The sequence below is a fragment of the Carcharhinus amblyrhynchos genome, chromosome 3, assembly GCF_965287045.1.
Source record: "Carcharhinus amblyrhynchos chromosome 3, sCarAmb.v2.hapA, whole genome shotgun sequence".
In the NCBI taxonomy this organism is placed as follows: Eukaryota; Metazoa; Chordata; class Chondrichthyes; order Carcharhiniformes; family Carcharhinidae; genus Carcharhinus; species Carcharhinus amblyrhynchos.
Genome location: NC_137326.1, coordinates 51,984,672 through 52,002,893, shown reverse-complemented (window position 1 = coordinate 52,002,893; position 18,222 = coordinate 51,984,672). Strand labels below are relative to the sequence as shown.

The 18,222-nt window shown below is 43.4% G+C and overlaps 1 protein-coding gene across 1 annotated transcript in view; it reads right to left on the bottom strand.

Moving 5' to 3' along the window:
* The window catches only part of itpr1a (inositol 1,4,5-trisphosphate receptor, type 1a), a 516,106-nt gene that overhangs the window by 18,723 nt on the left and 479,161 nt on the right, over window positions 1–18,222 (bottom strand). The window contains exon 46 of the mRNA XM_080184007.1: window positions 16,110–16,300. Coding sequence (XP_080040133.1) covers window positions 16,110–16,300 — 191 coding nt within the window. The remainder of the gene's footprint in view (window positions 1–16,109; window positions 16,301–18,222) is intronic.

Sequence of the window (18,222 nt, the reverse complement as noted above, 5' to 3'; positions counted from 1 at the left end):
GCGCAGCATCCCGGTTGACTTCACCTGTAGTGATTGACCACAACTGAACAAGGTTGCAAGGGGCTTGCTTCCTTTCTGTGCTGTGTTGAGATATTATCCATTGCTCAATTGGTGACGTGAACCAGCACTTTTGAACTTTGAACCAGATCTTGTCTTCTTCCACCAGCCATTTCCTCTCAAATCGCTCAAGCTTTACTTACCAACCCATCAGCACATCACTGCTCCACTGGATCGGGCCAATTTCATCTTCTCCTGAAATATTTTTTTAACCCAAAATATTTTTTAAACTTGAAAATTTAAAAGAATCACCCAAGAACTTTATCCAAAAGGCTTAGTTTATAAAGGTGGTAAATTGGATTGAGAGGACTTTTGCTCTCGGCTCCTCTAGGCCTATGGTCATGGTTCATATAACCATGCTGCTATCAGCACTGCTATCCAGTGAGAAAGATACAGGGAGGATTCTATTATAAATAAGACTAGCTCAACATGCATACGAGTGAATCACAGAATCCTACAACGCAGAAGGAGGCCATTCAGCCCATCGAGTCCATACCAATCACAATCCCACCGAGACCCCATCCCCACAACACCATGCATTTACCCTAGCTAGTCCTCCTGACACTAAGGGTCACTTTAGCATTATCCATCCACCTAATCCACACATCTCTGGACTGTGGAAGGAAATCGGAGGAAACCCACACAGACACAAGGAGAATATGCAAACTCCACACAGAAAGACAGTGACCCAAGCCAGGAATTGAACCCAGGTCCCTGGCGCTATGTAACAGTAGTGCTAACCCAAAGGACTTGAGTTAATGAAACTAAACTGGCCTTGTATTCTGTCCTGTTTTTCCTATGGGGCATTGCTGGGTCACTTATATGAATTCATGAACTTACTCTTCAGTGAGCAATGAGCAGAGGTTCATATCCCATAACCATGTGCTGCAGCAATCGGGAATGCTCATTAACCAAAATGTTTGACTGCAAGACTCAAATGGCTTTCCTTCTGTTAAGGGGTCAGAAGCGAGGATGATTCGACACGGCTCATCTTCATTTACAACTCCTCCAGTCACACAACACAAACTTATAGCAGAACCTGGAGAATCTCCAGGCTTGGGGTGTTTTCAAGGGTGGGGGCAGTTGATTGTTGAGTCAGGTAGATTGTAAACAGTATGGGGGCTATCACTAAGCCTTGCATGACATTAGTCTGGATTTGTGATGATCTGCTGAAGACAGTTGTGGTTATATCATCATGAAACAATTGCAAGATTATGAAGAAGTTTCTTGGACTTCCAAACCATAGGGGCACATTCCACAAAGCCTTACAATTTACTTAGTCAAATTCTTTATTCAGGTTTATGTACGCATTAAGAACTCATCTGGGTGTTGGTCTCAACATTTTTCTTCGATTTGTCTGGCAAAGACTACATCAGGGCTTCCTCTGGGAAGATGTAAAGCCTCACCTGTCTCTGGGAGGATTTCCTCAGCCACAGTCAACTTGTATCAACTAGTATCCAGGACAACTTGTATCAGGATTTTCTCTGCTCTGGGCAAGAGGGAAATACCTCCGCTGATTCCATAGCTTTCTTAGTTGCTTAATTGCTTGTTGCAGCTTTCTTACTATTGGTAGTTTCCCTATGAATTCTATCACAGGGGACTGAGGGAATAGACTGGAGAGTATCAGAGTTTGAGAAATTGTCCTTCCCTGCATTGCTGGATGGCTTTGTCATTCTTGCAAAGAGAAACACTATCCTGTGAGAAGGGATTTAATCCATTTGACTTGGATCTATAGACAGTCATGAGGGCTTGTGATCAGTGTGTTGTTGGATCTCTTGGGCTTGTTCTTGCCTTTAACTTATGGATTTGTCTTTGGACATCAACCTTGAATGTTGGAATGCTGCCTTCTTGATTTGTGACCTTGGGTTGTTCTATCAGGGAGTGAAGACTGTTGCTTTTGATCCAGGAGGTCACATGCTTCAGCCTTATTTTGAACGAACCAGTCCCGGTGATAACGATTCTCATACCCAGTGGTCTGGGCACAGGAGCTGACTTTATTAGGTCACATTGTTTTGAACTGGAGTTGGAAGTTTGAATATTTTCCAGACTGGTCCCTGGCAATTGGAACTCATCGGTTTGCTCAGGCTGCTTTAAGGTTAAGATATTGATCTTCTTCCTCTTGAACCTTTGGGTCTTGTGATGTCTTGGTGCTACACAGGTGTTCATCACTGATCAAACACAGTAGTGATCTGTCCAGCTGATATCAGCCCCCCGCATGGATCAAATGATACAGATGCTACTTAGATCTTTGAATCAAACAATGACATAACTCAGGAGGTACCAGTGGTTTGATTTAGGACGCCTCCACATGGTTTTATATTTGGTCCTTCTGGCAGAATAGGGTATTTGTTATTCTGAGCATGCCTTTTCAGCTTTTTCCACCCAGTTTTTCCCAATGGTTCCACTCCACACAGCAGAGTCATGGCTAACCCTGGCTTTAAAGTTCCCCAGAAGAATGAACTTTATTTCGTTTGGGATGGCAGCAAGAACATCACCACGGTAAGAATAGAACCTTTCCTTAATATCTTCATTGGAGTCAAAAGTTGGTGCAGAAGCACTGATGTCAGCGGCATTTTTGTTATGGTTGAGCTGCGGGTGAAATGTCACAAACCTTGCACTTTACAATTGAGTGTTAATGGTATATCTAATACGTACTCTGATAGCAAAACCATCTCTGTGGACACAAAGGTTGTGATCAGCCTTGCCTTTCCAGTAGGAGGTGCATCCCCCTGCTTGTTCCTTCAGTTGCCCCTCCCTAGGGAGGCAATTCTCATTGAGGGCAGCAATATCAATGCAGAGTCTTGACAGTTCGTGTCATACAACTGCAGTTCTTTTCAGGCAGACACTTGAGTGTTCTGACATTCCAAGTTGCAAAATTTAAAAGTTTTCTTTCTCTGAGCACAAAGATGGCAATTCTGCAGGGTGTGGTTCCCCAACTAGAAGAAACTGGGTCAGCCTATTTTTAGAGCACTTTTTCTACTTCCATCCCTGCATTTGGAGTGAGCAAAGGGTATCCTGAAGGTGATGACCTAGTCACAGATGCTGCTGCCCAAAAGGCACCCTTCTGCCAACTATGTGGAGATTCTTGACTTGGGGCTCTCAGGCCCTGCCCCCAGTGCCAATTCTCCATCACAACCGGACATGACAATTGGGCCCTGGAGAGAAGCCTAAGAGTGACTTAGTTTAATGCAGTGAGCCTGGGGGCACTGTCATTGGTCACGTGATCTTGATGGATGACCATCTTGTCACTGAGGACTTTCCACAGCGCCCTTTGTCTGGCACACCCCTCCTACGCACATGCTGCCAAGCATGGCCCTACTGGGAGCAAGGAGTACCTAAGGGCACTGCTCAAGGGATCACCAGAATTCACAAGCTTTTCCACCACATCAAGGTGATGACCCACTGGCAAAGGGGAGGGGTCAGGAGAGTGATCTATCAAAAAAATTGATACTGAATCGAAGGTCAGGATCAAATGTGTAGATTTTTATGAGCATCTTAAAAGGAAAAGAGAGAGGTGAAATGGGGCCTGAGCTACATCCAGGATGAACGTAGGGGAAGTGGCAAAAGCCTAGAGCGGAGGACAACAGAGAACTGAGTGTTGGAAAGATTGAAGAGATTACACAGATAGGGAGGAGCAAGGCCTTGGAAGGATTTGAAAATAAAGATAAGAATTTTAAAACTGACTTGCTGCCAATGTAGGTCAGCAAGTGAGCAAGGGGTGCTCATTGATGCAAGCAGCAGAGTTTAGCCTAAATCTATACAAAGGATGTAAAATGGGAGGCCGGTCAAGTGAGCATTGAAATTAACGAGTATAGAGCTAAAGATGACTTGGACTTTGCCACTGAGGAAACATCCTGGTATCTTCCATCTAACGCTGCTGCTGTGGGGGCACCTGATCACCACAAGAACCGCAGCAGTTCAAGATGATTCTTCATCATCACAGGACAATATTCTTCAATGTCCCTTGCATCCCAGAGGCAAAAAAAATCATATTTGTCCCTTTGACAGAAGATACACGATTTGCACTCAAACACATATCCCAATCTCCAAACATGTGCACGTGGCAAAATATAAACTCCAAAGGTAAGCAGAACATCTCTGAATCAGCATTTTCCCACAAATAAGATTAGTCCGAGTGAACATGCTTTCCGTTTTACATCCACTGTATATGCTTATGCTAAACTCTGCTGCTTGCATCAGTGAGCACCCGTTGCTCACTTATTAACAGCTCACAAATCTTAACGGGAAAGGCTGTATTAAATTCAATTACTAAGCCAAATGTACCCAATGCAGGGACCTTCAGGCCACTTTCAACAGCTAACAATTCAGAACACCATTTGTCCATTTAAATGCATAATGAAGGCTTCTTAAAAATAGCTTGTTTTAAATTGGCAGCATTGTAAACACTACCTGTGGTGTTCATGATGTGGAGATGTTGGTGTTGGACTGGGTAAAAACAGTAAGAAGGCTCACAACACCAGGTTAAAGTCCAACAAGTTTACTTGGTAGCAAAATCCACTAGCTTTCGAGCACTGCTCCTTCTGAAGGAGCAGCTGAAGGGGCAGCGCTCCGAAAGCTAGTAGATTTTGCTACCAAATAAACCTGTTGACTTCAACCTGGTGTTGTGCGACTTCTTACTGTGTTGTCTTCAACCAGCCTAGGCCCCAATTCACCTCTCATTTTTTTTTAAAACGCTCATTAAAGTCTACATATTTATACCTGTTCTATTCAGTATCAATGTTTTTGACTGGTTACACTCCTGTCAAAGGCCTTTGGACATCAGAGGTACTACATCAATGCAAGCCGTTATTGGTGGGCCTATTTTCAAAAAACGTTGGTGCTGTAAATCTCCTTCACAAAGTTCCTAACTAAATTTATTGATTTCAACTGAAATGAACATTGGGGGGGAGGCATGACTGACTTATAGACCTCCTGAGTAAAATTTGCGTTCTGCTCGACTCCTACTGTCAGCTTGACATATCCGCACAGGGACAGCAATAGTCAACCCAGCTTTATCAAAGCTCCTTGTATTGTAATTTCATCAGGTGACAGATGCCACTTAACCAGCTATCAGTTATGAGAATTCAACACACAACTGACAGGGCAATTAAAATTAGACAGCACTGCAGTTAACATCCTTGGCAATTTCAGTGCTGCTTCTTGATGTTGCCTTGGTAAAACAAACCTTTTCCAATGCCTGCAATCCTTCCGGAGTAGAGGATGTGCCTGAAGCATTTTCATTCAGAACTTGGAAAGCCCTATGTCATTGCGTGGGTGATGTGGGGGAAGTTACCACCCAGTTTGTTATCAGCCTGGAACAGCTCATTTCCATAGCAACAGTCAGCATACACAGAAGCAACACTGTATGAAATCAGCATGAAAGATCTATTGCAATGAAACCCCTTTCCCCTGTAACACCCCCTCCCATGACATGCCCATTCATGTGTCACTCTGCATTAATAAGGACTTCCAATTGCCTTATTTAGTTTAAGTTTATTTATTGATGTTACAAGTAGGCTTACATTAACACTACAATGAAGTTACCGTGAAAATCCCCTAGTTGCCACACTCCAGCACTGTTTGTATACACTGAAGGAGAGTTTAGCATGGCCAAAGCACCTAACCAGCACGTCTTTTGGACTGAGGCAGGAAACCAAAGCACCCAGAGGAAATCCATGCAAATACATAGAGAACGTGCAGAGTCCACACAGTCACCTGAGGTCAGAATTGAACCTGGGTGCCTAACTACTGTGCCACCGTGCTGAGGGGTGTAGTTGGAAGTAGAAAACTCTGCTTGCAAACTTCAATGTTCAGAACCTCGCTTATGTATGTCTCAAGGCAGGAAACATTCAACACAGAATTGGAAACCCGCTTGAAAAGGAAGAAATTGCAAGGAATAGGATGATGGGGGAAAAAGGGAATTCATTGGACAGTTCAAAGGCCAAGCATAGGCAAGATGGGCTGAAAGACCTTTTGTATTATTTGACACTACATAGCTAAATAAAATAAGGGCACTTTGTGACCCAACATCCCCTCGTGGAAGGAGGTTGTTGAACAATTCAGAAGCAGCTTTTAAAATCCGACTGCTGCAGATTAGCTGCATCCACTTTAAGAGACAGCGCAAGTGCAGTGAAATCAGTGTTTTTAAAAAAAATACTGCTGTCAAAAGTACTGCACTGCGATTAACTGTTCCCCTCTTCACCTGATAATTTATGGTGGCTGTGAGCTTGTTGGATTGCAAGATCCACCTTTCTTCGTCAATGGTTTACGTGCAGAGTTGCTGCTGGATCTCTAGAGAGCTGCTTTGCCTCTCTTAAACAAGAGACCCAGGGTGAAGTGAGGAGAGAGTCTGGACGCAGACTTGAGTAATGTCTACATTCCAAGAAATAGAGACAACAGCACTGATGAACCTTGCAAGATTTACATCAGTTTGCATCGAATTAAAAAGCTTTTTATCTTTTTTGCACAGGACAGGCTGGCTTTGACAGAAAGCAAAGACGGCACCAAAGTGTAAAGTTTTAATGAGGCCAATTTATATCCTACAGCTCCCCTCTAGTCTCCAGCTCTACTGCAGTAGAAAAGCAGTGCAGCCTGCCAATGGAAAATCCTAGAATGCTGCCGTGTAGAGTTCAAGGCAGCTCACACCAGCCTCTCCCTTTCACTTTGCTGATAAAAGTTTCAGCTCACATGCCCTGCAGTTCAGCACCTCCATTATTCATGTCCTCTGTACATCTGGCACGTTAACCTTAAATGAGTGATGACCGAGTAGTGTGGGCTCCGCTCCAGCCAGCCCAGCTGCTCAAAGGTTGTTTACCGAAAATGTTTGCTTTTTTGGGTGTTGGCGGGGGTGACTGACTGGGAATGTCGCACCACACAGGGAAATTAAGTTGCTGAAATGAAACAGCCCCTTCCCTCACAGGAAATTGCAGTGCTGATAAGGTGAAAATGTTAAATGGTACACGTTGTTTTGTTCTGGCCCAGCTCCAAGGAGGAAAGAAAAATGACTGTGGGTTTCTTGTTGCCTATTTGCCACTCTCCAAAATGTGTGCGTTTGGGGGGGTGGGGGGAAATGTGTGATACCCACCTCAAGAGGAATCAATGCTGAAAAGTCACTGAGCCCAACAGGGTAATGAAGCCGGAATACCTCTCTGTTGAAATGGCAGAGCTGCTGAAGCAGCCGGGATTAGTGACTGATTGACTGCATTGGCTGATAATTCAGTTCCCTAGGCAATTCTTTCAAGTCAACATTCTGGCTGATGTAACAGGGAGCAAAACACACAATCTTCAAAAAAAAGTTGACGACAGACAAATAAGCAAGCACAAAAAGGATGTTTGTGTCCTGGACACTGGCCTTGAAACTCTCTTTTCGAATGGTGTACAGGGACCTTTCGAGTTCTTTCTCTTCTCAAGAGGAAGCTGCCCAGGCAACCAATTTTGCTTCAATTCTAAGTTCAACAGATCTGGTGTGAAGCTCTTCCAGAGATGTGGGCATCACTGGCCAGGCCATTTATTGCCTATCCCTAATTGCCCTCGAGGAAGCAATGGTGAGAGAGCGCCTTCTTGAACTGCTGCAGTCTGTGTGGTGTAAGTATACCAGCAGCGCTGTTCGGGAGGGAGTTCTAGGATTTTGACCCAGCGGCAGTGAAGGAATGGCAATATATTTCCAAGTCAGGATGGTGAGTGACTTGGAGGGGAACTTCCAGGTGGTTGTGTTCATGTGTATCTTCTGCCCTTGATTTCTAGTTGGAGGCCATGGATTTGGAAGGTGCTGTCTAAGGAGATTTGATAAGTTCCTGCAGTGCCTTGTAGATAATACACATGGCTGCCAGTGTGTGTTTCAATGATGGAAGGCGTGTACCCACCCAGCATTGTCAATCCTACTCTAGTGACTACATCTTCAGTTTCCTGATCTAACTCAGCTTGCAGTTTATGCAGGGACAGGTTCAGGCATTTACATTTAGTGGGGCGGCACAGTGGCTAACACTACTGCTTCACAGTGCCATGGACCTGGGTTTGATTCCTGGCTTCGATCACTACATGGAGTCTGCACGTTCCCCCCATCTCTGCATGGGTTTCCTCTGGGTGCTCCAGTTTCCTCCCACAGTCCAAAAGACATGCTGGTTAAATGCATTTACCATGCTAAATTCTCCCTCAGGCTCCAGAATGCAGTGACTGGGGAATTTTCAAAGTAACTTCATTGGACTGTTAATGTAAACCTACTTGTGACACTAATAAATAAATTGAGTAGTTTAATATTGCCATTGCAGCAATTGTTGGAGAAGGCTGCTCTCTCATGGGCAATTTATTTTGCCCATTGATCTGTACAAAGAAATTTAATCTTGTATCTTCTGTTTGAGATCCTGTGCAAGGAAACCTATTTACATTTCCCTTTAATAACCCATTGACATTATTGAGCTTCTTTTCAAAGGAACCCATTCGACACTGTACTTGTGTTTCCAGTCTGTGCCATCCAGACCATGAATGGATAGGAAGCGTCGCCAAGATGGATGTGCTATGGTGTGAAATGTCTAACTGCTGCTAAGTCACATTCGTAGACTTACCCATGGGCCACAAGTCTTCACTGGTACCAGGGAGCAATGGAAGTCATGGTGCAAGCACATAGAGATAGACAGCCAATAGAGAAGAAGAGCAAGACCGTCTGGTGGAGACATTTCCTGCCTTCAGATTGAACCTTTAAACTCCTTTAAAGTCTACCTCTTTGCCAGGCCCACCAACCCTGCGGAGTTTTCAGGAATAGAAGATTCATTTTCTAGATACTGCTGCTAGCGACCAGGGTGAAAAAAATATCACAGGTGTGTTTAAACGAAAGTGTTTATTTTCCCAACTGCTTGGAGGTTGAAGAGCTTGGGGTGAAGAATGCCATTTCAAGAAGTTTGAAATGCTCATCAGCCAGGTAATGAAGAGTCTCTTTGCTTTACGATGGGGCTTGGGAAGGCAGGAATGCCCCAAATTGGATGCATCAACTGAACAATGATGGGAATGGGCCAATTCGATGTTAAGTGATCAAATTACCAGGATTGTGCCCATCCAGAGCTGGCAATCCTATCTCCATTGACCAGGTCTTCAGTTACCTGCCCTACCTCAGCTTGCATTACCACTCCCCCCACACCCCATCCTCCCCTGAAAATACTGCATTGCTCTTTGGGAAAGTTTGCTTCATTGAAGGTGCCATGTTAGCACAAGATGTTATTATGGTCTGTTGCCTTGTTTACCCAACAATAAACTAGGGTGGCTTCACTGTAATAAATGGAGCTTTAAACAGAGACAGCAACACAGAATCTGCTGTTAGAGGCGCTGCAGATGGGCTATGACTCATGAGTGAGCATTTATTATACAATGGTACATCTGAAAGGTATCGGGGGAGGAGGCGAGGAGGCAATTTTGGAATGAAATGCTGCAATTGTCACTTAATATTAAACATCACATTTTGGCAGCCTCAGAATGATAACTATCCTGGTTGATTCAGGTTATCAGAATACCTGGCAGGTAATTATCAAGGCACCAGTACAAAGTCAACATTTAACCCCAATACACAAAGACTTTGAATACAATTTATTCCACAGCTCATTTCTCCTAGCCAGACCATCAAATCACTAACATTTGCAAATGAATTCATCTTTTTTTTTCCTCTCTTTTCCAATGACAAGCTAACTCCTTTCGCTTTGAAAGGTGAAAAAAAACGTAAGAGCTCATTAAAAAACCTCCCACTTTCAAAAAGCTCTTGTGTGCTGCGCAGCGAGTGAGAAAACAGGATATAAATAGAAGTTATATAACATCTCTTTGTTGATTTCAGTGCTGGAGAGAAATGCGAATGACCTTGTTTTGAGACTCAGCTGCCTGTGTCTAACTGTTGATAGGTTTATTTCCCATATTTGGAGATCATCTGACCAGAGCTCTCCTGTTAAGCATGTGAAAGTCTAAAGGGCTTCAGGTTTCCACGGTTTTCAGGATTTAATGACGATCAACTCACGCCAAGGCTGCTGCAATGGAGAAGGGTCGTGGGGATAAAATTCATTTGGACAAGCAACCAGCCAAGCCACAGCAGCCAATCCCAAGTGGTCTCTCCTTCATTTGAGACTGTTCCCAGGGCTAACAGTTCACCTTCATCCAGACACTGGGTTGGCAGTGTGCATATCTCATTCGCTTTACACTGCAGCTCAAAGGCCTTGTGTTAAAACAGAACCCATCACATCAGACTGGGTCGGAAACTTGCTCATCAGTCACCAGCACCCTGAGTGCATGCCATTACTTGTTGCTTTATACCATAGCCTTGAAACAACAGCCAACCCCCTACTGTCCGCAAGTTAAAAAGGGAAAAATGTGAAGCAAGTCCTCGCTTGTTATGGCTGCTCTTCTAATCAAACTTCCCAATAAAAGAATAAGCATGCCACAGCTCAGAGTCCCAGTGATCCAGCCAGATTTTGTGCACCAAAGCAGATAGCACATTCAGCCGACACTATCAGTCAGTAATATACCACAAGGTACCTACGCAATTTGTACTGTGCAAATATTGCATGCAGAAACCAGAATAAACTAATAAACATGGACATTCTTAACCAAGGTCAGGAATGTTCCTTTAATGCATCACTGTCTGGTGCCAATGCTCGGTTTTATGGGGATACATTCCATTCTTGAGGCTACAGGGCATCAAAACTTATTTTAGAATTACACCAAAAAAAAGGATCTAGAGATTAAAATGTCGCCAAGTGATTTATGGCCAGGTTCCTGGGAATTCAACTGCAGCTTTGATGCTATCTGCATACGCAAATTGAAATAAAATCAAAGCACATCTTGCAGAAAACCAAGTTCAAGTGCGTTGATGTCACAAATTCAACAGGTTAGCTTATACGTCATTGCTGTTTTATGGAGGGAGGTGGAATCCTTGGTCATGATCTGTGACACATTTTATAACATTAAGGGCCATTTCAGAAGTGATGTTAGGGGTAAGTTTTTCACTCAGAGGGTGGTGAGTGAATGGAATCGGCTGCCGTCAGTGGTGGTGGAGGCGAACTCGCTGGGGTCTTTTAAAAGACTTCTGGATGAGTATATGGGGTTTAATGAGATTGAGGGTTATAGATAGGTCTGTAGGTTGGTAGGTGATGTGGTCGGCGCAACTTGTGGGCCGAAGGGCCTGTTTGTGCTGTAGTGTTCTATGTTCTATGTTCTATGTTCACAAGAGTTGGTTAGAAAATCTCTTCAGCTTTGGAAGCTCTTCTTGGAGCTGCACCCATCCAGGCAAGTGCGGAGTATTCCACAACACTCCTGACTTGTGCCTTGTAAATGGTGGATAGGCTTTGGGGAGTCAGGTGGTAGGTTACTCACTGCAGTATTCCTAGCATCTGACCTGCTCTTGTAGCCACTGTGTTTATGTGGTGAGCCCAGTTGAGCTTCTGGTCAATGGTAGCCCCAAGGATGTTGATTAGCAGACAAATCTATACCCAGTGAATGGGTCAGGAGGTAACAGTACAAAAAGGTATCAAAGGAAGAACACAGTGTATATAAACATAAATATAGATATTATCTTTATATACGAACACAAAGTAAGCCGATTTGATTTATCATTGTCACATGTATTAGTATACAGTGAAAAGTATTGTTTCTTGCATGCTATAGAAAAAAGCATACTATAGAGAAGGAAAGGAGGTAGAGTGTAGAAAGTTCAACTTAATGTGAGGTAGGTCCATTCAGAAGTCTGACAGCAGCAGGGAAGGAGCTGTTTTGGAGTCGGTTGGTACACGATCTCAGACTTTTGTATCTTCCTGATCGAAGAAGGTGGAAGAGAGTACTATCCAGGGTGCGTGGAGTCCTTGATTATGCTGGCTGCTTTTCCAAGGCATGGGAAGTATAGACAGTGTCAATGGGTGGGAGGCTGGTTTGAGTGATGGACTGGGCCTCGTTCACGACCCTTTGTGGTTTATTGCAGTCTTCAACAGAGCAGGAGCCATACCCAGCTGTGATACAACTAGAAAGAATGTTTTTTATGGTGCATCTGTAAAAGTTGGTGAGCGTCATAGCTACGTGCCAAATTTCCTTAGTCTTCTGAGAGAGGGTTGGTTGGCTTTCTTAACTATAGTGTCAGCGTGGGGGGATCAGGACAGGTTGTTGGTGATCTGGACACCGAAAAACTTGAAGCTCCCAACCATTTCTACTTTGTCTGCATGTTCTCCTTTATGCTTTCTGTAATCTCCTTCGTTTTGTTGACATTGAGGGAGAGATTATTGTTGTTGCACCATTTCACTTGATTCTCTCTCTTTTCTGTACTGTCTCTTCATTGTTTGAGATCTGACCACTATGGTGGTGTCATCAGCAAACTTGAAAATCAAGTTGGAAGGGAATTTGGCCACACAGTCAAAGGTGTTTAAGGATTAAATAGAGGGCTGTCGGGTACCGGTGTTGAGGGTAATCCTGGAGGAGGTGTTGTTGCCTGTCCTTACTGATTTTGGTCTGTGGATTAGGAGGTCTAGGGTCCAGTCGCAGAGGGAGGAGCCAAGCCCCACACCACGAAGTTTAGAGATGAGTCTTGTAGGAATAACGTTGTTAAAGACTGAGCTATGGCCTATGAATAGAAGCCTGACATAGGTGTCTTTGTTCCATGGTTGAATGTAGGGCCAGGGAGACGGCAGCTGCTGTGGACCTATTGTGGTGATAGGTGAACTGTGGTGGATCAAGGCAGTCTGGGAAGCAGGAATTGATTTATGCCATGACTAACTTATGTAGCACTTCATAATGATGGATGTCAGAGCCACTGGATGATAGTCATTAAGGCACGCTGCCTGGCTTTTCTTTGGTACCAGGATGATGGTTGTCTTCTTGAAGCAGGTAGGGACCTCAGATTGGTCTAAAGAGAGGTTGAAAATGTCTGTGAATACCCCCGCCAGCTGCTCCACGCAGGATCCGAGTGTTCATTCAGGTATCCCATTTGGGCCAGTCACTTTTGAGAAGGCTGCTCTGACATTGGATACACGTTCATCCAAGGCTTCCAGGCTGGAGAGCGTGCTCTCGCTAACCTCTTGCTCAAAACAGGCAAAGGGTGGTGCACTAAAGCCGGCGATTTTACCTGCCTTCATCGTGTAGCCCGTTACGTCTTGCAGACCTTGCCATAGTTGGTGGGAGTCCGTGTGGCTAGCCTGGGATTCTAGTTTGGTTCAGTATTGTCTTTTGGCACGTTTGATGGATCTCCATAGATCGTATCTTCTAGATCGCCTGACTTGACTGCCTCAGACCTGGATTTCAACAAGCAGTGAGTACCCCTGTTCATCCATTGTTTTCAGTTGAAGAACACACAGATTTGCTTCTTTGGCACACAGTCTTCTACAACTTACTAATGAAGTCAGTTACTGTAATGGCATACTCATTCAGACTGGTCACAGATTTTTAAATACTGACCAGTCTACTGACTCTAAGCAGTCCTGTAGGAGATTATCCAATTCCTCAGACCAACATTGCATGACTTTCTTCAATGGATTTTCTCATTTCAGCTTTTGCTTGTAAGCCAGGAGCAGAAGTACAGCCTTGTTGTCTGATTTACCAAAGGTAAAGAAATCATGCAGAGAATGAAGTGTGAAGCAAGCATTCCATACAATTGCAATTCCCAGCATTAAACAAAGAGCTTTTGGGAAGCATTGAGCTGTAAAGTGATTCCCTTGGGCAACAGACGCTGACAGGACGTGCCAACTTAGAATAGGAATAGATTATCAATTCTAACTCAGGTGCTGTAATAGCTCATGTTTTGACCACACTAACAATGATTTTGCGGTGGGCAGCATATTATTTTGAAAAATTGTCCACCTTACTGCCGTATTCGAGTATATATTGCCACCTTAGGCTTGCCAGTCACAAAAGCCTGAACATAGGTATGACATTATATACCATTAATACGATTACATACTTGTCTAAGGGAAAAGAGCAAAACTTGCTTGGAAAGGGTTCGCTACTTTATACCAGTATAATAATGCAGCATTGACATTGTACTCTGAGTGAACAGAAAAACAGCAGGAAATGAAGAATATGCTACAAGTAGGGACAAGTGGGAATCAATCAATCAAATGGCATTCCTAGCTCCTGTATAGCTAGGTGATGTAACTTTTTTAAAAAGCTCTGAAGAAGAGGCATACAGATTCAAACCTTAACTGTGTTTCTCTCTCCATCCATGCCGCCAGGCCTGCTTAGTTTTTCCAGCACTTGGTCTTTATTTCAGATTTCCAGCAACCACAGTATTTGGCGTTTATATAAAAAAAAAGTTCTCAGGATGTGGGCATCACTGGAAGGGCAGCATTTATTGTCCATCCCTGGTTGTTATTGGAAAACACCCTCAAACTGCTGTAGTCCATGTGAAGGTGTGTACTAGGTGCTGTTAAGTTCCAGCACTTTGACAGATAAATATTATCATTCCCTTATTGTCAATAAGTCAATGGGAATCAGGAGGAAAACCATCAGTGGCTGGACTCGTACTTAGCACAAAGGAAGATGATTGGGGTTGTTTGAGGCCAATCTTCACAACCCCAGATCATTACAACAGGAGTTCCTCAGAATTGCATCCGAGACTCAGACATCTTCAGCTATAACCTTAGGTCCAAAATCAAGTCATAAACTGGGGTGTTTGGTGAAGACAACAGTTCAGTTCTATTCACAACTGTTCGGCAATCTGTGTTCACATGCAAGACCTGATGAAATCCAGGCTTATGTTGGTAAGTGGCAAATATAATTTGCGATCCATAAGGTACCCAACAATAACATTCTCTAAAGGAGGAGAGCAATGACCTCTTCTGGGTGCTCTGGTTTCCTCCCACAGTCCAAAGTTGAGCAGGTTAGGTGACTTAGCCATGCTAAATTGCTTAGTGTCCCAAGATGAACAGGTTAAATGGATTAGCTGTGGTAAATGTGTGGGGCTACAGGAAAAGGATGGGGAAGATGGCCTGGGAAAGATGCTCTATCAGAAAGTCAGTGAAGATTCAATGGTTCAAATGGCCTCTGCTGCACTGTATGGACTTTATTCTATGATTCTATGAAATAATAATCCATTTTTCTCTTCTTCCAACCAAAGTGGACAGCCTCACATTTTCCCAAATTACACTCCATCTGCAATTTTTTGTCCACTCAACTTAATAAATCTCAGATCCCCTTGCAGACACTTTGTATCCTCCTCACAACTTGCTTTCCCACCCATCTTTACATCAGCAGCAAATTTGGTTACGATACAGTCAGTTCCTTTATTCAACTCATTAATATAAATCGTTGATAGAGATTGTCTGTGAACTAGACAGCAATCCCCTGGAATTTTCTCCAGCAACTCGTTTTCAAGATTTAGCTTTTGTAGATATCTTCAATGCAAGAAATGTTTATTGTAGCAGTAATTAATTTTCACGGCATTACACGAGGATGAAAAGTACAGGAATCAAGCTCCCCCATCCTCACAAACACTACCCCCCACCCCAAACACAATATTTAGACATCCAAAGTACACATACCAGTTAATTCAAGATATTAATGTTTAAACTGGGGAATACAATTACTCAACTAAAATCAAAAGAGTCAAAATACAAACATACAATTAGAAAATGATCCACCTGCCCAATCAACTGTTTGCATTTACCTTTAATATGACACAACATCTGAGGGCGCTCTGCAGAAGCGTTATCAAACAAATTGGAGAACCAGCCACACAAGGAGATATTAAAACCGGAAGCTTGGTCATAGAGATAGGCATTAAATAGTGCTCATAAGGAAGTTAGGTAGAAGCATGGAGAGGAAATCACAGAACTTGGCACCTAGGTGACTGAAGGCATGGCCAAAGGGGTGAAGGAAATCAGGGATCACCAAGAGGTCAGAATGGGCAGATCACAATAAATTGTAGGGCTGTAGTGGGGTAACAGAAATTAGGAGGGGTGACTTCATGGAGGAATTCAAACGCAAGGATGAAAATTCTATCTTCAAAACATTGCTGATCCAGCATACAGTATAATTCATAATTCACTTAATCAAAGGGCTATAGCAGTCAAGATTAGGATAATTCTATTCACTATTTTACTCACTTGAATTGTAGTGTTGCCCCCTTCAAGCAGAGCTATTGCAAGTAGGATACTTTCATGGAAGACCCGGTCACTGGTTGCATTCATTATGAGGTCTATGACTAGGTCAGATGCCCCTTCTTTATCCAAATGACATTGTACCTCTGCCAGGCTCATCTCACCCCGGCTCAACGTGCCTGGCCCCGGACTACTTCCTGAAATACATACAACAGTCTCAAAAACAAGGGAAAGCTGATCGTTTGGCTACACAACAACAATAAATTGGCTTTTAAGTTACTTCATACTTACTGGGACATCAGCAAGTTTTAATATTTCATTTTCAAATAAAGTGAAAGTGTTTTTACAAAGATCCACTGCAATAAGACATTGTCAGTTGTTGCAGCCCATTGCACATGCTGTAAGAATATTCCAGGTCATCACAGGGAGTTGTGCATCAAGCCAACATCTTTGAATGCTTTTTAATATCATTTTTCTATACATGTACATTATGCTGATACCACCCAAATAATATTCCAATAATTCAGCCAAAGCTCTGTACAAAATGGCTGTGTTAACAAAGAAAAGAAAATTAAAAGCGTCATATTAAATATTTGCAGCAGTACTTAAGAACATAAGAACATAAGAAATAGGAGCAGGAGTAGGCCATCCAGCCCTTCGAGCCTGCCCCGCCATTCAATAAGATCATGGCTGATCTGTCGCTGCTCAGTTCCACTTTCCCGCCCTCTCCCCATAACCCTTAATCCCCTCTCCTATCAAAAACCCATCAACCCGCGTCTTAAAAATATTTAGCGAGGCAGCCTCCACCACTTCAACGGGCAGAGAATTCCAGAGATTCACCACCCTTTGAGTGAAGAAGTTCCTCCTCAACTCCGTTCTAAACCGCCCCCCTTTTATCTTGAGGCTGTGCCCCCTAGTCCTACTGTCTTTTTTGAGCGGGAAGAGTCTTTCCACCTCTATCCTATCCATCCCATTCATCATCTTATACGTCTCAATGAGATCTCCCCTCATTCTTCTAAACTCTAACGAGTCCAAGCCCAGTTTATTCAGCCTCTCCTCATAGCTCAACCCCCTCAACTCCGGTATCAGCCTAGTAAACCTCCTCTGCACTCCCTCCAAGGCCAAAATATCTTTGCGCAGGTGCGGCGCCCAAAAAATACTTCTAACAGAAGCACACAATAGCTGGAGGGGGCATTGGTATGACATTCTGAAAATCACTTGCCCTAAGGGAGGCAGAAACACCTCTGAAATCAGTAAATGTTTCCTTCATTCACTACCCCGAACAAGTAAATGCTCCAAGAGGACAAAACCCCCAGAAACAGCTTTGATTCAAATTCCAGGTGGATTTCCAAGTTGCCAATCGTCAATCAATAGATCGAAGAAGTATTTAGCAACTGTGTGAAATGTTCTACAGAGAAGCTACAAATACCATCCAGAACTTTCTATTAGCACTCCCTCATGATTGTACAACACTCAACAGGATCTGTGGCAATCAATCATAATAGGTTTTCTTCGTAGCATTTGCCAACGATGCTGTATTACCTATCCTGGACTTGGCATCTCAGCTAAATATTGCAAATGTCACAACAGTGTCCATTAACAATGGTAATCTTGTGCTGGTAGTGTCCCTCCTTTTCAAGCCCCAAGCCATTAATTTGAAGCCAGCCAGCAAGAAAATCCAGATCTGATCATTTTGTCAGCCAGATTCACACTGAACTTCTGATTAGGAGTTCTACACAGAGAACTATAAGGCCTGTCTTGACAGACTGAGATGAAAAACCAACTTCCATTGGTCTCACTGATGGCAGTGTTGGGAAGGTGCAATTTCAAGGGGTGAAGGCCAGGTTAAGAAGCATCCTGTCTCAAAGATAACTCTGGAGAACAAATGTAATGAGGACTGCAAACATATATGTATGAAATGTACATCAATTACACAAAGGTAAAACAGCAAAGCTGTGAACAATACACTTCGTCCCCAGCCTTTGTGGACCTAATCGCCAAGCCTTGACCATACCCTCGGATGCTAATTTAGATTGAAACAGAGCAAAGTGCAATACGTTAAATCAGGGTCAAAAGCAGAAGTCCCAGCTAATGCAAGCAGATATTAAGGCTGCAGTTC